This window comes from Mchenga conophoros, linkage group LG3 (genome assembly GCF_057382185.1).
Source record: "Mchenga conophoros isolate Kocher_MC1m ecotype Shallow Benthic linkage group LG3, M_conophoros_male_GT1.1, whole genome shotgun sequence".
Classification (NCBI taxonomy): domain Eukaryota; kingdom Metazoa; phylum Chordata; class Actinopteri; order Cichliformes; family Cichlidae; genus Mchenga; species Mchenga conophoros.
Window position 1 is genome coordinate 59,458,822 of NC_140528.1, and position 21,992 is coordinate 59,480,813.

Below are 21,992 nucleotides of genomic sequence, written 5' to 3' on the forward strand. Positions count from 1 at the left end.
TTTTTGTTGCTGTGAGAGTAATAATCATTCTGTAAGATTTTTTTTTAATTTGGCCAGCAGATGGTGCTCAACTCAGTGTGTCAGTAATGTCAGCTGAGTTATAGTAAATGGGAGGGTTTTACAAAATCACAACACCGCAAGTATGGAGGACTGACAAAACAGGCATCACACGCTTTTGTCTTGGCCTGAGCTTCTTTATGTGGATGAATCAGGGCTAAAACACAAATGAGACAAATAAAGACCAGGAAGTAAAGATAATCCTGAAATTAAAATGAATAAATACCCACCAATAAATACAGATAAAATACATTTAAAAATAAAACAGGTAAGAAAAGATAGCGTCCTGTGTTGATCTTTTTTTTTTTTCTTAGGGTAATTTCATTAAAGGTTGGTTAAACATTATAGATGCAGGTTAACTAGCCCTAACTTTGTAACATGATCAATTAAAAACACTGGCATTAAAAGCCAAACACGTCATTATGTAATGACAACAGTTTATAGGTTCGCATCAACAGGCTTTGTTTCCAGATGATTAAAATAATGACAACACCGCCCCAGTTCAGACATTCCTGTGTCTTGCTTTTTTATTACAGGTGTGTCTGAACACACACCTGACATGTTGTCATTCGATGCAAGCCTGAAAGCAAGACTGATAATTTGCTCTGCAATCACATGCTAAAGAATCAGGGCGTGTGTGCTGAGCATTCTTGTCCTGTAGAGCAGGAACGTCAAACTCAGGTTGAATGAAGGCCATGCTGAATCACAATGACATACAGGGACATAAAGCAAAATTAATCTATAGTGACATGATTTATGTTTAGACCCATTGCCAAAAAAGACTGAAATTTCTATAGCAGATTGTAAAAAAAACAGTGCCTTTTTCTGTCCTTTAATTGTTTATCTATTAGCTAATTGCTTTGGTGTAGCATGACTGGACTGGAGGATTGGAGTCTTCGTCCAGCCAGTTCTGGCCCACGGGGGTTATGTCTGACAAACCTGATCTAGCAGAAAAAAACAAGCAGACTATTCAGGTTAAAGTTCTAACTGTTAGTTCAGCTACTGTGATCATCTTTGGGTTGCTTTTTCAAACTGACCTTCATAAAGTGTACGATCACGCTGGGTACAGCCAGCCCTTCAAGAAACTAGCTGCACATAAAAGTGTTCAAACAGGCTTTGCTCTTGAAAAACAAAGACTGCCTCAGTGAAAAAGAATCCACTGAATGTTCCTCACTATCAAAAACCATCACCTTGTTTGTCACCTTTCATTTTTTCAAGGCTTTTTGTGTTAGCCAGGTACTGAGCATGCAGGTGTGCAGAAAGAGCACCTCTCTGTTTGCACAGCTGCAAATGTTTATTGGGTCTTATCACCAATGGTGATGAGACAGCTTACAGGGAGGAGGTCAGCACCCTGACCCACTGGTGTCAAGACAACCATCTCACCCTCAACGTCGCAAAGACAAAGGAGTTGATAGTGGACTTCCGGAGGTGCAGAGAAGTACACACCCCCATCACCATCAACGGCGCTGCTGTGGAGAGAGTGAGCAGCTTCCGCTTCCTTGGTGTACATCTGGCTGAGGATCTTACGTGGTCAGTACACACAAACAAAACAGTGAAGAAGGCGCAGCAGCGCCTCTTCTTTCTCAGGAGATTGAAAAGATTCGGCATGAGCCCCCGCATCCTCAGGACCTTCTATCACTGTGCCATTGAGAGCATCCTCACTGGATGCATCACCACCTGGTATGGCAACAGCACCGCCTACAACTGCAAAGCTCTCCAGAGAGTAGTGCGGTGCTCTGAACGGATAATTGGAGGTGAGCTTCCCTCCCTCCAAGACATCTACAGGAAGCGGTGCCTGAGGAAAGCAGGGAGGATCATCAAGGACTCCAGTCACCCCAGCCATAAACTGTTCAGACTACTTCCATCAGGAAGGAGGTTCTGCAGCATCCGGTCCCGTACCAGCAGACTGAGAGACAGCTTTTTCCATCAGGCCATCAGACTGCTGAACACGTCATAGACACCTCAGCTTCACTACTGGAACTTTAACATTATGCACTCCATACTGTACAGTAACGCCACTGTTTTGCACATATTCAACTCTGTATATTTTTATATATTTTATTTATTGTTTACTCTATTTAATTTGTAAAACATGTGTATACACATACACACACACACACGTAGAAAAATATTTAGTATACACATCCAGAAATGCACATACTATTATATATTGTACATATATTTATTAGTTTCAGATGTAGCCATTCTTGTATTTTGCTTGTTTACATTATTGTATTTTGCACAACTCTGTTGCTTGTGAAGCTCGCACACAAGAATTTCACTCACATGTGCTGTACCAATGTACCTGCACATGTGATGTGACAATAAAAGTGATTTGATTTTGATTTGATTTGATTTATTGGGGACATGAAGGGGGATGTCTCACCTGAGGAGGGCAACATGAGGTGTCATAGGTGGACAGAAATAAAAATCTAGAATTTTCTGCAAAACCAATGGGTTATAATCTTTAAACTTCAAGTTATTTTCTTAATATTGAGCTTTTTCTCAGACGTTTAAGTTCGTGAGTCAGAATTTTCAAATTACAACTCAAGATTTTGGAAACATTTTAATCAGGTCTGCAGGCCTGACAAGGAGGATTTGCACTGCTGTGCTGTGTTTGGCTGGCTATCAAACCTATATAAGAATGACACAACACGTGGTAAATGTTGCAGCACGTCTAAAACAAAAATGATGCTTACCAACATAAACCACTATTCTCTGAACAGACACGATATAACCACTGATAACAAGTGTTTGTCTTCCTCAGTGACGTGTCATGCAGGAGATAAACTAGAGATAAACGCAACACGTGTACATGCACTTCGTGTTGCAGGAAGGCATTGATTTTCATACAGTCATGTAGTTGCATCTGTGGGGTGGAAGCATCTAGTGAGCATGCTCAGTTGTTTCTGATTCTTTATCAAGATGTAAAGAAGAAAAAATGACTTGGAAGGGCAGTTGATTGTTGATGCACAAGTATCTTCCACAGAAACTGCTTAACACACATCATATGGGGGTTCTAGTGTATACAGAGCTCATTATGTCACACAATGGAGGTTATGGTTGGTGGTAACTCAAAGACGTGTGAAACAGTGATTCTGTGAGGTAAATCATGAGAGCAAGAGAAATGTATGAGGCTGTACAGTAAGCTGTTAGCTGTCACTCAGCAAATAACAGAGGGGTGACAGAATAAAGGCAAAACATAAACCTATGAGAATTTGAGACTAATCAGTGCAGGTAATGTTTTTCAATCTTCTCTCCTCCAGTTTTGAACTGTAGCCTCAGTTTCCTGCTTTTAGCTGACAAGAACGACACCCGCTGCGGTCTTCTGCTGCTGTAGTCTGCTACCAGACTGCTGTGCATCCAAAGATGCTTTTCTGCAAACTTGGTTGTAACGAGATGTTATTTGGGTTACTGTCGGCATCAACAAGGCATTTTTGCACACAGAACTGCCACTCGCTGGATATTTTCCCTTTTTAGGCGGTTCTCTGTAAACACTAGAGATGGTTGTGTGCAAATATACAGTAGATCAGCGGTGTGTGAAATACTCAGACAAGCCTGGCACCAACAACCATGCCATGTTCACTGTCACCCTAAATCCCCTTTCTTCCTCATTCCTCATTCTGATGCTCAGTTTGAACTTCAGCCATTTGTCTCAATATTATCTCCACCTAGCTGCTGCTGAGTGATTGGCCGATCAGACATCTGTGGTAACAAGCGGTTGAACAAGCGTACCTAATGACATGGCATGTGAGTGGTTAAAAAGGGTCTATGAACAACAGCTGTTGAAGTTCTTTGCTTGTTTTTGTTTTTAAATAAATGTCATGGTAGAAAAATGAGTAAAGCTGTCACCTCATCATATTTTCTGCTATTCAGCAGATCTTACTTCCTTTATAAACACAGTTTTCCCAGACTTTAGGATAATAAATGTATACTTTGGTTTTAGGGAAGCTCCTCAGCTCAGCAATATGACCTAAATCAGACTTTACCCACACAGAAAAGCTTTAAAGGGGATGAGCTCATTGTCATTCATTTTGGATTTGTTGACACCGGATGTAGTGTAGGAGGTAGCAGCTCTCTTCCTGTCTTCGAGACAGACAAACTACCCCCCCTTTTTTCCACCTCGAACCGTGGACGGAGACTTTTATTAAAAACCTGCAAATTTAAAAACAAATATCTTTTTTTTAAATTTGAGCTACTGACAGAGAAATGCGTCACCAAACAGCCCAGCTTTCCACTTTACAAAGCCTGTCAGTGAGCAAAGTGAAAATTTTTTAGAAAAACTAGAAAAGGAGCGACAGAAAAACCCGTTCTGACGTCAGTGGAAATCCCCTCTATCTCCATTGTGACTCTGACAAAAGTCAACACCTAAATGTATTTTAAAACACATGTTCCGATGCGTGGTTTAATCACACAGTCGTATATTTTTGTCCAGCTTCACATAAACAAAAGACAAAACCTATGAGCCCTCCTTTATTTGAATCAATAAAGGAGCATACCGTCAATTCTTTCTGTGTCCGGTAATTCTCCCTTGCAGCCGCGCACGGCCTCGGCAGGGTTATTATCATCAGGGTATTACTACAGGTGACCCAGTAAGAGGTAACCACCCGGGCCTCGCTCGCTGGTTTAGTTTCGGTTTTGTGCTCGGGGGTTTTCACCGGTTGGTATGATGTATGATGTATGATGTCCCTGCCCGGCGCTCACTGGCTTCCTCATCCGCCCGTCCCCTGCTGCCGCCGCCGCTGCAGGGACGTGACTGTGAGCTGTGCTTCCGAGCAGTGAGCGTCGAGGAGCATGTGGTAAACTTTGGACCGCTTGCGTAGTTGTTTTTGTTTTACGGTTGCGGAAGACTGAAGGGGAGCTGCCGCCGCTGTTTCTCCTGGAAACGAAACTTTAACGGCGCGGATCGAGCTCACGTAAGAAAACGACACCGACGCGTTACTGTTATCGTTATTATTTGATGCTTTTATATGTTTAGAAAACATTTTTTGTGTGTTCCGCTAAGAGAAGCGAGATCGTTTCCTGGAATTCAGATCTAATAGAAAAGCGTTTCCCAAACACTCAGGCAGGTCCTAATAGAGCCGAATCATCGGGCCATTGTTTACAGGGTGCTGCTGCTAGATTACAGTTTATTTCTATAAATTAGATCTTTGGCTGGGTGGGAGCTGGAGTGGCGGATTGGCCGTTAAAGCGGATGTTTTGTATGGAGCTGGTAATACTATATGAGTCTTGTTTACATGAACTCCGATGATTTCAGGTACAAAGGTGGCGGAGACGTATTTGTAATGCTGTCATTCTGTGCCCCCTGCTTTGAAATGTGGGTAAGCCTGCATTACAGCGGGTGTTCCCCTAGCCGTTTGACTTGTTGCAGATGACTGTGAGTTACTATATGAGTATTTCCACAAAAAAAGGGGAAACGGTTCCCCTCCAGCCAAGACCTGCTGCATTCAAACACTGCCTCGGTATCACAGGGCTCCCATTGTTTCCAGCTTCATATTTTAGTTGTTAGACTCTTCTAGAGCGTGTTTGCATCAGTTATACCCGTGTTTATTGATAACAGGCCATTGGAGCTTCCCTCAGTTTAGGATAGCTTTCTTCTCATTGGCTACATCTGGCAAACAGAAGGCTTGAGCAGAAAATATACACGTAAATGTCATTTTGAGTACACTGTAGTTGTTACATTTATTGTAATCTGGCCAAATGACATGTACTTGAATAGTGAGGATATTTTCCTTGATTTCTTATCATGTAAAATAAATGAACTGTTGATTTTATATATTTCACTTGCATTTTATTCAGAATTATTGCATCATGTTTATGAATTGTGTTTTTGAGTCTGCTTGAAATCTACACCCAATAAGCAAGTCATAACGGCAAACCCTAGAAATTAAGTGATTGCAACCGCACAGGTATACATGCTGGTACCTGCTTGTGTCAGTTATTTTGTAGGTTCTATGCAGGCCCGACGCAGGGCTCTATGTTTAGGTTGAAGATAGACCGGGTTGCTAGTGACCTGCATCAGGTTGAGGTAGGGTTAGGTTTTCATAGGTCCTCTTTTTATGGATAAATGAGGAATGAGTATAAACATGGGCAGCTCAGCTTGACAGGTTTGGAGGCAAGGCTGAGATGGTTTGGACACGAGCAGAGGAGGAAAAGAGGAAGACCGCAGAGGACGTTTTGGATAATAGTGATGGAGAACAGGCAGAAAGAGGGAGGCAACCTCTAAAGAGAGCATCTGAAGTAGGAAGAAGAAGAGTTATCCAGCTGATCTAGACCTCAGAAGCCTAACAGTTGAAACCACAAGCTATACTCTGAACTGGGTGAGCCAAGACCCTCAGGTTCCATGTGCAGTTTCAGGCTTGGAATAGGCTGACAACATTTACTAACCAGTAACTATTTTGATGGTAAACTGATTATGTTTAGATTTTGGACTATTGAACTATTTTTAGATATTTCTTTACATCATTTACGGTCGGAAGAGAGAAAAGGTCAGCATGTGACTGAGGTGTCCAAAAGCTGCACTGACTTGAAACTCCTGTCTTTCGCTGATGTCAGGAAAGATTCCCAGCAGAATGAAATAGAGGAAATGACAAGCTTCCCTCAGACGGGAAAATTCGTAACTGGTTTTCAGCAGGAGCTGCTTAAAGATAGTTAAAATCTACTGTGAGACCTGGTTATCTCTCATGCTTTTTTTGGACTATGTGAGTTCACCTTTCTAAAACTGTAAACATCTTTTTACCCATGTTAGAAAAAAGCCAGCTGTAGTTATCCAAAACACCAGACACTCTAATAACTAAGATATTGACTGGCAGCAGTCTTAGTTTATATGTTTTCTTCCTTTAACCTTTTTTAACCCGACGGATACTGAAATGTGTTTTTCGCAGTATGTTCGACCGTCTGTCACCAATTTAAGAAGAAAGGATGGATGACGAGAGAAGCGACGCAGGCGGAGGAGAGGCGGAGTTGGAGGATGAGTTTGCGTGCGCCGGGATGCTGCGGGGGTCTCTGACCTCCCTGCACAGCACGGTGGAGCGGATATTCAGTGTGGCGTTCAGCATCGGGGCGGACGATTTGCCTCACGGCAGCAACGGCCAAATATGGCTGAAGCTGCGAGGGCCGAGCGCCAGTGTGAAAGCCGCCAAGGTGAGGCCCTGCTCTTGTTTATAATGCCCTATCAGTCCAGAACAGAGATAAGTTATTAGGCAGTGTGGCTCATAAACACGATGGAAGTTGACTTTGCCAGAGGTTGCTCTCTGCAGTAACCTCTGGCCAAGTCCAGTTTCACTTATCGGTAATTCTGGTAACTGAAACTGGACTCGAGTTCACATTAGTGGTGCTAATTTTTCCTTATCCAGTGTCACTCCATTGATTTTAAGCTTTAGTTTAAAAAGTTGCCACAGCAGTGAAAGAAAACAAGCCAGAATACCATTTATGGGGAGCTTTAGCAGTTAAGTAGTAATCATCAGCTGATAGCTCAAACGCCACTCTGTTACCAGAGTGGGAGGGGCGTGACGGTGGGAGGGGCGAGACAATGACCCATATTTGCTTTATAACCACAACAAACTCACTGTGATGAATTATACACCTTCTATTTAGAGCTGGATCAGGTGACCTTAGTTACGTGTTTCTTTCTATTATTGTATCATCTTTACATTACAATATAAAGTCTTGAGGCCACTGTTGTTGTGATTTGGCTCCATATTAATAAAACTGAACTGAATTAATGTATGTGCTGTGACTTACTTAGAAGTACTGCAAAGAGAGCCAGAGAGACATCAAAATGTTCAAAAAGCACACCTCGCTGCTGCTAATCAAGCAGGAGGGAGGTACGAGATAAAGTGTGCGTCTGAGTAGTCAAATATTTGCGTTCGATAGCTGGAAATTACTTAAGAGCTGTGAAACTGAAGCGCTTTCATCACCCCTACTCTCATTTCTCGGCAATATCCCTTTTAAGGATTATTTGCCCGTTCGTTACTTTGAGCTTCTCATCACGATCTGTCAGATCAGGAGGCCTTTTCTTTCTCTTTTAGTATTTAATCTTTCTTGCATCAACTTTCACAGGAAATCTTTTCTTCTTTATCCGAATCACAGCCTTTATCTCCGGGGCTGCCTAAGCCAGTTTTTGGCTTTTTTTTAACCTAATCACTCAATGTTAATGGAAAATTGTATTTAGTAGTCAGTATAATCTTTTAGTGATATAAGTTTGCATATGGTAGAATACTGCATGTAGTTATTTGTATTAGGAAATATTCAACCATGTATACTTAGAGGCATATAATTAATTGTGTGTGATCTTTAACAGGCTGCAAAGGCTTGGTGTGTATTCCACACTAGGATGCACACCCACATCCTGGGAGCACGAGAAAGATCGTACTTTCTCTTATTGTGTTATGGTAGGATTAACGTAGCTACGTTTGTTTTAGTTAAGTGCTCTTTTGTTTAGATGAACTGCAGGACTTCCTCACTGTGTTATCTAGGGTGAACCATCTAGGGTGAGGGGGAGGCTACCCTCTTCCTGACCAAGGATGTTTGACCCTTTGATCAGCAGTAACACACACACACACACATACGTTCAATGGAGTATAAAATAAAGACCAGGGCAGTTCCTCACCGGAGTCTCTCAGTAGGGAGCTGCCCTTGCTAGCAAGAACTCTGTGTGTTTCTCTTCTCTGAGTCTTTACTGAAGAAGTGTTTTAGAATATTTTCCTTAACACTCAAGTAAACAAGTTTCCTGTGCAATCATTCAGATTTTACTATTTTTTCAGTATCGTCGACCGCCCCGCTTTCTCCATTGTGCACCATATCTCTGCATCCTCGTGCAGGGCTAACCCACTTTTGTCATTAATCCAGCTGTAAATTTATTTGGGGTTTTTGTGTCTACAGTCTACTGAGTGTTAAGGGACCATTCCCAGGTAATGACTCATCAAAGTTTTTTAAGTGTTGTTTCACCCGTTAGGTTTCAGTCCACATATGCAAGCGCCTGTTGACACATGCAGTCAGAAAGATTCGTTCACTCATACAAAGACTAGCAGACTGATGCACTGCAAAGTCAGTCGCTGTAGTGTTACAGTAGTAGCTGTAATCACACCATTGTCGGGCATATAGGCAGTTTGAGAAGACATGCAAACCATACGTAGGTGGACTTCCTCTTTGCTAAAGGCCATTTTGGGAGACGCAAATATCAGCTTGACTGAGTGATATGTCAGTGTATTGTGTTTTATTTATTTTTATATTGTTTTACTGTCCTGTGTTAGCTGTGTCTAAAAACATTCTCCTTCATGTGCAGACCGCAGCTGTGGATGTTCAAACGAGAATAGTAGGTGTAAAAATGACCAACGGAGGTGGAGATAGAGTCAGTCAGTGGATCTGCTGCAGCTGCTGTCAGCGAGATGATTTTATAAACATAAACTATAATAAACTGCTTATTACCTTTCCTGCTTTCTTTAACGTCCGCAGCTAGATTAGAGCGTGGACGTTGCAGACTTTGAAACTTTAGCACAAATAGGGGAAGGTGGATCTCCTGTGGATGGACTTCAGTGGGGTCAGGGTTCAGTCATTCGTACCCACCGCATCGGTCTCTTTGTGCGCCAACGGTGACATCATCACACAGCCAGAGCCATTTATGCTCGCCACAGCTTTTGCACCTAGACACATCCGGCTAGTAAGTGGACTGACTGTTCTCGTGCAGTCAGTCCTTTGGTGTCTCTGAACTTCCACCTTTCTCTCTAAGTGTAGAAAATAATCAAAACCTTAAATATTCCCAGCACGATGCATGGACAGAGCATTCAACTCTGGCTCTTCCCATGGAGCTTCTTTTTCATAATTACTAAAGTTTAACAACACTATTTTGTTTTTTTGTTTATTTTTTTCAGTTATTTGTGAAAGGAGTTGTGAACCAGGAGGAACAGCAGGAGATTAAGTATCCTGGGGTGCTTCACTGTGTCTTCTGCGGAGCCAAAGGCCTGTTCATGGACAGCCTGATCAAAAGCACCTCAGCACATATAGTGGTAAGAGCTCAACAACAGGCCGGTTTCACAGTAATAGTTACTATAGAGAGGCATTTGTTACACCTTTGTTTGTCTACTACATTGGTTCTCTAACCTTTTAATAACTTCATTATTACTGAATAGATTTTTATTAAAGATGCACAAATTGTAGAAATCTGAGCTGATATTGATATTAGAATAACAACAGTTTTTTTTCTTTTTTTGTATTTATTTCCACTTTTGCCCCAAATAAGCAAAGAAATCCTCCTTATAAACAATACCTGATCTGTTTTAAAGCCTTTCAGTTTGTCATTGCCCAATTTTTAACGGATAGCAACCAATGTGACACAACTGATGTGCATATAATTATGGGTATTAATGTCATGGTCATTTGGGGCATTTAATGATTTCTTTGAAGTGTTCTTTTCCCAGGGTGGGATAAGCACAGCATATATAATCTTTAATAACTTAAAAACAAGAATTGTGTTCACCAGTTTCAATTTGTTATGGATTTTCTCTAGTCATGATATCTAGAACCCATTGGGAGTGTACAGAAGTTCATTTCTGGGTCTCAGAGACTTAAAATGAAAAAAACACGTTAAATTAAAGTAAAAAGGTTTAGAGGGTGTAATACATTAACAAGCTTAGTGTGCCATTATTCACTGATGATGCAACAAAGTGACTAATAGTGTGATATCAAGAGATTACAGTCCTGTTATTCCAATAAGAAATCCCATTATTAGTCAATATCAGTTTTACGCCATCAGATGGAAATGTGTCACACGCCTTCCACAAGTTAAAAACTGCCTTCAAAACCAAGACCGTGAAACAGTTTTTGGGAACTTCTGGTCTATTCTTAAGACGACTTATAGAACGTAAAAATGCAACTCTGCATTCTGACAACTTTCTTTTTCAGTATGATTTGTTGCCCGTAAATTTCTTGGAACGTATTTTAATAATCTTACTTAAGAGGAAGAGGAAACTCCAGTAAGAATATTTTGAGGTCCCCATTTTAATGTGTGTAAATGTTTAAATTAAGGCTTAAGGAGTGAGTTTTATGGGTGACTACCTGAGCTAAGTCCATGTCCATGCAGGACCGGAGGAGATGTGGCCCAGTAGTTTTGTCCATATGGTGCACTTTTGCTTTACTATGAGCTTGAGGTCGTCTGGCCATTCTCCTCTGACATCTGGCTTTTCAAACCACTGGCACCATGCACATTCAAAATCACTTGCTTGGTTGATGCTTGGTTTGAACTTGAACGGGTTGTTGCCATGTGACTGGCTGATTAGACATCTGCTTTAATGAACAGTTGAACAAGTGTACCTAACAAAGTGCCCTGTAAGTGTATGTAACTGTACTGGCAGATTTCCACACCTGGAGAAGCCATAGACTGTAATGAAAACATTGCCACCCTGACACCTACCATTGGCCTCTCCCATGGGTTCATAATTCCATGACTTAACTTTACCATTACAGCCGTCACCATCCTGCTTCCTTTTTTTATTTTCTCAGTCTTTCTTAAATAGATTCTGTATTTGAATATGAAGAATTTGTAGGCGAGAATGGTATTTACTCTGTTTGGAGTCTGCTTATAGTTTTGGTTGCACGCAGGTGAATCATCCAGTCTTTCAAGTAGTGATGGTTTATGTTGAAATGCAAATACTGAAATACTCATTGGATACTGTCAGACAATGATTTGTCTTTCTATTAAGTTTTTATTGAATTTTCATTCATTGTATGATATAATGGTCAGTGGATACAAGACCTGAAAATTAACAGTTGGTCCACAATCCATTAAAGGAAACAGCAAAGGCAAAATAAATAAATTAAACATTGATCTGTTTAAGTAGAATTCTTTTATTCTTTTGTTTTGGTCTTTTTTGGTTTAAATGATCTGTTATATTATTATTTTTCAGTCATTGGTAGAACTCAGATTAATGCCTTTCTGTCTTTCTCCTACCAAATCAGGTCGTCTCTCCAGGATTCCTGCTCATATCTGGCCTGGTGGAGCCGGTGGTGCGAGCCTACTCTCTTATTACAGACCTGGTAGAGAGGTATGAGGGCACACAGTCCAAGCGCATGGGGGACGGAGGCTCAGGTGAGTCCCTGGATTCACGACGGGCCTTTAAAACTCTGGTGGAGAAGTGGGAAGACAGGCACATCCTGGATCTTCTTGTGCTGCCAGGATCAGTAAAGGAAATCCTGTTGGACTTGGTGAAAGAAACGGGACTTGGATCAAGCCCTAGTTCATCACTGACTGATGTAAATACAGAGGCAAGGCCACATGGGGATTCAGAGGATAGGTCTAAAATACCCAGTGCCCTAAAGCAAACAGTCCCTGATCCTTCTACCACTACTGAGCGATGGGCTGAAGGGATGGCTGCAGGCACAGGAAATGACTTTGCAAATAAAGACTCCTTCCAGGGTTTTTACATGTCTGCAGGCACCCGAGGGAGGGCAGAGGGTGCTGAAGAAAGACCCGCGCATTCACCACAGGAGGTAGGAGAAGAGCACTTGGGCCAAGCAACAGCATCCGGGAAGGAAAAAGAGCAGGAGTTGCAGCTGTCGATGGGAAACAAGGAGTTTTGGCTTCTTTTGAAATTCTTTACCGCCATGGGATACACAGAGGAGGTTGTGAAACGAGTGCTTGCCAGAACAGGACCTAAAGAGGCATCGCAGATTCTGGACTTAGTTCAACAGGAGCAGGACCGCAGTGACCAAGAGCAGAGGAATCGGGTTCTCCCAAACCCAAAGAGGGAAGACGCTGTCGACCTGAATCAGACAGAGAAAAACCGACCCTGTGAGACAGAACACAGAGAAGATGGGGGAGAAATAGCAGGAGGCGGTGGAGCCATACGTAGCGATGGAGAAACAGAAGAAGGACGAGAGGGGGAAGACGCAACAGGGGATGCAAGACACAATCAGGGAAAAGTCAGTGCAGACGTAATGAATAAAGAGCAAGAGGAAGACTTTGTGCTGGGGGTGTTGAAGAAAGCGGCAGCCAGCTGTGGGTACCCCGAACAGAACGTAACCAAACTGTACAACTTGTTGCCTGATGGATCGACTCACCAGCTGCTCCTGCAGCTGCAGAAAGAGGGAGTCAAAGAGGCAGGAGCCTTCAGAGAAGGACCGAGAGAGATGGATGATGTGGTCTTGGACACTGGCGGGTCAAAACTTCAAATAATACCAGAACTTCAGCCTTATACACCTCCAGAAGAGAGAGAATTCGATGGTCGAGAAAAGATAAGGGTGTCAAGGATTGATAGTAGTGTCCCTATTGAGGGACGAGATATTTGGAATAATAAACCCCAGCAGTCACCGGTGACCTTGTACACCTCACAGCAAAAGCAACACCAGCCTTCAAAGTCACAAACTCCTCACCACATCATCCTACCTGGGGTCAAAGGGCCACCAATGCCTACTTATGCCTCATCCATGGATCCTCAGCTCACCAATTTCCAATCTCATAAGCAACAAGGCAACACCAACTACTTGCCTAATCCATCTCCCACAAAACAGAATCATCATGCTCAGAACAATGGCTCAAAGCACTCCTTTAAGCAAGCCCTTCAAGCTCCTCAGCCTTTATTCCCTGGCACGAAGGACTCGTCTCCCACCAGAGCGATGGACAAACGGGGTTTCGTGTCTACTCCTTCAGTGGTGGTGACAGGAGAGCAGCGATTCTTGGAGAGCCTGCAGATCCCCTTTGAACTCAAGCTGACAGACCAGCCCGGAGACCCAACACTGAGGACGATCATAATTGATGGGAGTAACGTGGCTATGAGGTAAGAATTACAGCAAATAAAGGTCGTACTGGGAAAATGCGGTAAGGTATACAATAGAGTAGAAGATTTATTTTGGTGGGGTGTTTATGAGAAGGGAATATGAGAACAGGAAATATAGATAGTCCTGTTAGGCCAAATGTGAAGGACTTCTTGAGAATTTGAAAACATATTTAGAAATGAGGATCTACTCTTTGTGTCCTTTTGCTCTAAAAGTAAAAGCTTAAAATGAAAGATATAGTTATTATTCCATCTTAGTAGTACATTATGCCACAGTTTATGAATGTGCATGATTAGTTGAGTGCATGTTTACACATTTAAACATGTTATAACAATGGAATTGTGCATTAATAAGATACCCATGCTGCAGTGGGCCTCTGTAAACTTTCCAGGAATGGTGATTGTATTTTCTCATGTAATAGATGGTAAAGGAACACCTGTGGCTGATGTGTAGACTCTGTTTAAAGATTTATAAAGTTGTGATGGCAGTGTGTTCATTAATAATTGTAGTCTGCGATGGGCTTACCTACCCAGCGAGTGGGAGCAGGAAGATAAACTGACCCAGAACTATTGGCGAAGCATGACGTTTACACAGAAACACAAAGCGAAGGGAAGGAACAGAGATCTATGCATGTAGGTGCTAAACAGTTTTTTAAAGGGTTTGATGGGTAAGAGTAGGCACCATCAACAAATGCATATGCTGCAGTCATTTTTACCTCAGAGCTGGGAGTTGCATTGGTCCCGATTTGACCGTGTTACACAGTTACGACCCGGCTCAAAAGCCGCAACAAAAAAGAGAGGAGACGAATACCAGATTGTAGGTGAGAAGAGGTTTTAATCCTAAAATGCATAGCAGGTTGGCTAACATGGCTGGTACCACCAAGGCACGGCTGGTGAGGCTTTTTGAAAGCCTGCCTCAGATATGCTTTTATCAACACCTGACTAGGTGTGGCCAATTACCATCAGCTGAACACACTGAAGAGATTAGGGCTGCAGAGGGACGTAGCAACACATTTTGGTTTCTTCGAACTGGATGGGTAAAGCCTGATGCTCTTCGTATGGCTTATTTGGTGAACCACAAATACACAATAATGGTAATAGCGAGTGCTAGTTTTGCAGTTTCACTACTGTTTTGCTATCCTGGATTGGGAAGTCTGGTTTGGTGGGCCTTCTCTGACTTTTCGAGTGGAAATTCCAACTTGAAGGGTTATTCTGGTGGAAAATATAAGTGCAACATATCATCAGAGATACAGATGTCAAACAAAGGGGTGATAAGGTCACAAGGTCCGATACTGCAGGGGATTAGGAACTGTTTCATGATTAGCATAGTGACATGTAGCCTAGTTCCTCTTAGATGTATTTTTATCTGTTGCTTTTGATTGGACAGCACAATCGTCAAAAGTCAGAGGTTCCAAGAACTGGAAGTCAGCATATTATTCTTCACTGGACTTCAACTTCAATGTTAATGTTTGTTGGAGACGCACATAGTGATAAAAGAGAAAGAAAGTCCAGTGAACTGTGATCATATGAAGCATTATTTGTAACACTTTAATGGCAATCTTCATTTTTCCACAGTCACGGACTGGGTCATTTCTTCTCCTGTCGGGGAATCGCTCTGGCTGTACAGCACTTCTGGGACCGAGGCCATCGTCAAATCAGCGCCCTAATTCCACAGTGGAGGCAAAAGAGCGACCCCAGGGTCAAAGGTAACGCTTTAAAACTTAATGTATTGCTGAAATTGAACTCTTGTCAGTGTCAGGAGAGTGTCATAACGTTATCACATAATGATGTTCTCTTCTCTCACACGTAGCACACAGCAGGAAATGTGAGCAGTTTTTTTATTACTGGAATATACTTGGTTTAAGTTTTGACTTACAGACATGTGAAAAAGAAAGTCTTTCACATGACTGTGTGAATAATTAGGTACACCCAATGAATTGTTGACTTTATCAGTCTCTCATATCATTGTGGAGGAATTTTGGCCCACGTTACAAAATTGCTTCAGTTCGTTGAGGTTTTCAGGCATGAGTTGGTGCGCAGCTCTGTTAAGGTCTATTCACAACATTTCAGTCGGGTTAAAGTCTGGAGTTTTTTCACAGCACCTTGATTTTTTTCTTTTTCAGCTATTTTGTTGTAGATTTGCTGCAAGTGCTTTCTATCTAACATTCACATGCATTCATTCCCTGATGGATGCATCTATCTATGGATGTTAGCATCCATAGATAGAAGCTTGGGCAACATGCCCAAGGATATTAGCAGATGAGCTGCTCTACCTCCTGGGCTACAGCCAACCCCATGCTGTGCATTATGGTATTATATTAGCATCTACACCAGAAATCTTGTTGTTTTTTCAGATGTAGCCTTTTAAATCTAAGCTGTGCTGTCATGTTCTTTTTAGAGAGATGAGTCTTTCTTCTGGCCGCCCTTAGAAAACAAACCATACTTATTTAGTCTTTTTCTAACTGTGCTGTCACGAATTTGCTAACTGAGCCCTGTAGAGTCTGAGATGTAGCCATTGGTTGTTGTTTTTTTTTGTGTGGTTTTTTTTTTTTACAGTTTCTGTGGATAAATTATTATTATTCAAGTCATTACATTTTTGTCATCATAAGTGAATGCCTGGCTAATCTGGCTCAGCTGTAGAGCAGAGGTTTCAGGGGGCAGTGCCAGGAGAGACTAGTATGCGTTTTCGGTGTCCCATTTAACACAGTAGCATCCTCGGGCTGGGAGAGAACCTCACGGGTGGCAGCTGGAGAAGTCAGAAGGACTGAGCGAAAACTGGGCATTATTTGAGAAGACAATTTTGAAAAGTGGAAGTCAACAAGAAAATAAAGAACACAGGCAAAGCCAAGCACTGTGTCCAAGTGTTTGTGTGCTGGGAAAAACCTGCTAGACTATGGAAGCATGAAGGGTGTATTAAATTTTTCAGAGCACTGGTGTAGGTAGGAGAGCTGTGTAAGCCGAGAGCATGCAGCTCTCAGCTTACATGACACCTTCCTGCTTTTACTGCCAGAGTTTACTGGCCAATACTTCCTTCTGTTCTCACATAGTTGCCACAAAGGAGCTGACAGGTTAAAGTCAGATAAATATAAAGCACTGGAAGAGTGACGTGTGTAGACTTTAGGGCCCCAGCTAAGAAAAATCTTGATTTATGATTCATTTCTTGATAATTTTTTTGTTGAAGTAAGAAACTTAGTTTAGTCTGTCAGAGGTAACAAATGTGTTGCATAAGACACCGTGTCTCCGATCACAATCGAACCAGCAACTTTTGCTTGCTAAGCAAATGTGTTAAACTCAGTTAATAAAAACAAAGCTTTACTGTTGATGAAGCTCAATTTAAATGAGTGATTGAAACTGCAGCTTTAGAAAATATTTCACTAAAAGGTTTAATTCCAAAAATTCTACTTCATGGCTATAACTTCCGCTCTATGAGTGTGTAGCTAGCATCTCATTGGGGTCAGGCTGTGACCCCATTGTTGTGCGTGTTTGCTCCTTGCTCCTGCTAACTCTGGATTCTGCAAAAGACTTCAAACGAGAAAACAAGTCATGCTTGGTGAATGCAGACTTCATGTGAGCTTTCAGCATGCGTGTGGGTGTTTCCCCTCATAGCAGACTGCTTCGTAAACAAAGAGTTGTTTGTGTCTGTCTCTCAGAGAAGCACTATCTGACAGAGCTGCAGCAGCTGGGCCTGCTCTCCTACACACCATCCAGAGAGGTCCAAGGCAAGAGGATCAGCTCGTATGATGACAGGTACAAGACACTGAGATATTGTTTTGTTTACACAACCCATCACATTTCATGTGGTTTTGTTGCTGTACACCAGGGGTGCCCAATCCCGGTCCTCGAGAGCTACTATCCTGCAGCTTTTAGATGCATCCCTACTCCAACACAGCTGAATCAAATGGTTTGATCTCTTCAGCATGCCATCATGTTTGGCAAAGGCCTGATAACAAGCCATTCATTTGATTCAGGTGTGTGGGAACAAGGATGCATCTAAAAGCTGCAGGACGGTAGCTCTCGAGGACCGGGATTGGGCACCCCTGCTGTACACACTCCAGTCTATCTGGATACAGTTCAGATAAGCCAAAAATTGATACCCATGTCTTTGTGTTTATGCAGAATGATACTGCAGCACGCACAGAAGACAGGCGGAGTGATCGTGACCAACGACAACCTGAGGGACCTCTTGGACGAGTCCCCCGTATGGAGGGACATCATTAAAAAGAGGTAGGGCAGTGCTGCGCAGTCAGGGGGACTGAAATTTTGATTTGCACTGAAATGGTTTCACTCACATTTACCAAATGTAATAAAAAATCAGTCTCCGGACGTTTTTGTCCATTTTTATCTAAAAGATCCAAAAAGTTGGGTTGACAGAAAATACTGTCAACACAACCCTACACAATGTTTTTCACTAAATACATTTTTCCTCTGTGATCTGTTGCTGCTCGTCCAGTCTTCTTCAGTACACTTTTGTCGGGGATCACTTCATGGTCCCTGATGACCCTCTTGGAAGAGGAGGGCCTCACCTGGATGACTTCCTGCGTTCAGAGCATAGGTAACAGACCCAAGATATCCGATCTTATCCAATCCTTTGAGAATAATTTCACATGATGCTTCATTTTCCTTCTCAACATCTTTCAGGAGTCCAAATCCAGGAAATCACTCTTTTGCTGGCTCGGCCTCATCTTTCAGTTCCTCCAAACAGCCACGCTCCCAAACAGAGGTCATCAACTTCCGTGACCGAACACTAGGGGGCGCACTGGACGCTTTGGGAGCAGCCGGCAGGGGTAGAGGAAGGGGACAAGGAAAGGGATGGGACATGGGACAGAAGCAGAAGCAGTATGGTGCTACAGGTCATGGCCAGGGGGTCCGGACCGAGAGGAGTCCTGAAGAAACAGCCAGCCTGAGAGAGCAGCTCTGTCAGGTTTTCCCTAATCAGGACAACATGGTGACGCTGGTGCTGCAGTGCCACTCGGCAGAGACGGACATCAACGTGCTGTCTGATCTGATTTTGGAGCAGCAATCAACAAACTAGAAATCTCTCAGTTTTAGTGTTTCACCATAGAGTTTTCTCACAGAGTTGTTATTCATTTTCTCGTGTGACTATAGACTCTATGTAAAAGATGGATTTTAGCAACTGTGACATCATCCATTGGTTTGTGGTTTGTTTGTTTTTTAATCAGAACCAATGAAGGTGAAGTGGATTTAGCTGAGAAAATTAGAATATTGTACACTCAGTTTTGGCCAGTGTTGCCAACTTAGCGACTTTGTCACTATATATAGTGAGTTTTCAGGCCTCCTCAGCATCTTTTTTTTCTAAAAAGCGACTAGCGACAAATCTGGCGACTTTTGGTGGTGTTATTAGGAAGACTTAGAACCACTTTTTGACGTGAAAGCACGTATCACTCTTTCTCTCAACAAGCAGCGGATGTCGCCATGGGCACCTCGCCTGTGCCAAAGCGCTCACAGGTGACGGATTGTTGTCACGCAGCAGTCGCAACCCAGCTGCTGTCAGAGCAGGAGATGTTGACCCCCTACGCCTCCAAAACTGCAAATGAATGGCGCATGAGTGACTGACTGTAACACAGTCAGTTCTTCTTTTACTCCAACTTTTTGCAAATCACAAAGTTTAAAGCTACACACACACAAAGTAATTCTGCCAGAGTGCCTATTTCAGGTCACTTTTGCCAGTACCCAGCCCAGACACAGGAGGTGGGTTAGAATTGTGACATAAAAAAACAATAATTGCTAAAAGAAATTTAATTTGTAGTTCTAAATATATTCTAAATTAATTTATTGTGTTTTTTACTCACTTTATGTCTCTTCCACGATATTTCTCTCTCCTACAACATAGGTTACAATTACATAAGCATGACCAATTGTGCAAATTAGGTAATGACATTATTTAGCAACTTTTAGGACAGCGATTTTCCTTACTGAGGAGTTGGCAACACTGGTTTTGGCTTCACATTTCAAATTCGGAGGTTACATCCATCTCCCATATACAGTCTGTATGGATATAGCACAACAGCAACTACAAAGATAGATAGATAGATAGATAGATAGATAGATAGATAGATAGATAGATAGATAGATAAAGCTAAAACTAGACCTGCTCTGTCAACTGAACCAGAAAAATCCCTTAGTGATTGTCAGTTCATTATTTGTGTTTGTTGTTTTGATTTTTCTTTCAGAACTATACAGATGTATTATTCTTCTACATTTATGCATTGCTGTCAGTGTTTATTGTGTATTTTATGTTAGTCTGATTTCTGTCAAAGCACCAGTAAAACTGAAGACATTCCAGTGTAGCTTTAATGCCAAATACTGGCATGCTAACACACCAAACTAATGTGAATATATGGTTAATACATTAGTTAGCATTCTGACGCATTAAATTGACATCCAAAAATTTGGTCAAGACATAAGTTAGGATGCTAAATCACCTAATTGACACACAAACATATGGTTAACGCCTTAGTTAGCTTGCTAATTACCAAACTAACACATTAGCATGAATATATTAGCTAGAATGTTAACATACATAGTTAGCGTTTTAGCATGCAAAAACACCAAATTAACATTTTGGTTCTGACACACCAAATTAATGTAAATATATATAAACATATTGGTTAGCATGCTAATATTGACATTTAGCTTTAGTACAGCTTCCTAGGTTTGAGTTGGTTTTATGGTTGAGCAGAAGTAGCAGGGACTGCCCGTCCACCTGCAGTGAGCGCTGTTGTCAGATGGAGGCAGTGTACAAGGTATGTTACCGCCATTGTGCAGGCTACTTTTGTTTGTCTGTGAGCGAATTTTTTACATACAGAGAGCTGAAGTGAAACCGAGTGTTAAAAACTATGAAAATATTACTGCAGCCACTGTCTGTGCTATTCGTGCTTTATTTTTTTAGTCATTTTTCGAGGTTCTCCGATTCCTGGTGAACTCTTCTATTGCTCCCTTCTCTATTCCAGCCCACTTGTCAACCAGTCAGCATTCTGCAGTTGCAAATATCATCCACTTACAGCGACCTGCAGCCTAGATCTCAAAGGACTGCATGGGAGAGCGTCTTGGGTGGGGGAAAACCCCCCTGTTTGACCAAAAGCTGTACGCAGATGGACACATTTGTGACCATAAAACCAGCCTTAGAGACACTAGCTCAGCAACAGAGTCTTATTTTTATTTTTTTGTATTTTTATAAGACTAATATAGTCATTGCGTAATGACACCTATTAACTATCTTTCTCCGGGTAGTTTTAACTCTGGGAAAACGATTGTGAATCCCATATGGTATCATAACAGAGCCATTTTATAAACAGTTAGTCTGCTTTGGGTAATATAAAATTACATATTTTGTGTATTTTTCTGTTGTTTTTCCTTTAATTTTACAGCCACCGGTTTACTTAGAAAATAGGTTGAAAGATTTCTCAGAGGTACATAGTTGGCACTGAGAATAGATTTTTGGATATACAGTAACTGGTGTAAGAGTGTGTCATGCTGAGAAAGTAAAAACCCAACTTTGCAAAAATCTGCACAATTATATATTTTAACTTATTTTAATTAGGTCTTTTGTTTAGCATAACTTTGGTTATGAGTCTATAATTATATCTTTAAGGTATGTCTGGATGAAGAAATTAAGAGCAAACCAAAACATGGAAAATTCATTCTTCATCCAAATGTCATTGTTAATGTGGGCTACTTCCGTGTGAGTAAATAGCCGTAATCTTATTTGTATTGTTAATATTTATATATTTTATTCTTGTTCTTAATTAAAATATTTTTTAAATGGTGTTTCTATTGTCCTCTGTCAATTTCTGTCCTGTGTCCATCAGGATGTATTGTTCTCCAGCTAAAGCGAGGGAGTATGTAATCAATTGCGTTTGTTTGTCTGTCCGTCTGTTTCTTAGCAGTCTGGTTTTTGAGATATCATTTTTGAAATTTTGTGTGACGGTAGATTGCTAAAAACAGCTGTATATTACCCACAGCTTACTCGATCATCTTCAAGCCTCACAACAATAATCCAGGCCTTGGGAGATGTAAGGCCTAGGAGGGCTAAGCATTTGATCTTAACCTTCATTGTTCGTCCCCAAGATCAAAGCTCACCTTCAAGAAATATATGAAGAAACCGTCCATCCATCTTCGTGCTCTTTATCCAGGGCCGGGTCGCGG

The 21,992-nt window shown here is 41.7% G+C and overlaps 1 protein-coding gene across 1 annotated transcript; it reads left to right on the forward strand.

The window, feature by feature from the left end:
- Positions 1-4,671: 4,671 nt before the first annotated feature.
- khnyn (KH and NYN domain containing) lies at positions 4,672-21,614 on the forward strand. Its single transcript, XM_085264851.1, has 9 exons — positions 4,672-4,973; positions 6,942-7,200; positions 9,930-10,064; positions 12,013-13,829; positions 15,402-15,532; positions 17,477-17,573; positions 17,943-18,050; positions 18,277-18,378; positions 18,465-21,614. Exons 2-9 carry the CDS (start codon positions 6,979-6,981, stop codon positions 18,856-18,858), a joined length of 3,006 nt encoding a protein of 1,001 aa, XP_085120977.1. The 5' UTR covers positions 4,672-4,973; positions 6,942-6,978; the 3' UTR covers positions 18,859-21,614.
- The last annotated feature ends 378 nt before the right edge of the window (positions 21,615-21,992 follow it).

What these genes read in the sequence shown, in the direction of transcription:
- khnyn (XM_085264851.1), top strand. Translation starts at nt 6,979, where the DNA reads ATGGATGACGAGAGAAGCGACGCAGGCGGAGGAGAGGCGGAGTTGGAG. An exon ending in GCACCTCAGCACATATAGTG is followed by an intron (nt 10,065 to 12,012) that starts GTAAGAGCTCAA and finishes CTACCAAATCAG; the next exon opens with GTCGTCTCTCCAGGATTCCT. An exon ending in TTCCTGCGTTCAGAGCATAG is followed by an intron (nt 18,379 to 18,464) that starts GTAACAGACCCA and finishes AACATCTTTCAG; the next exon opens with GAGTCCAAATCCAGGAAATC.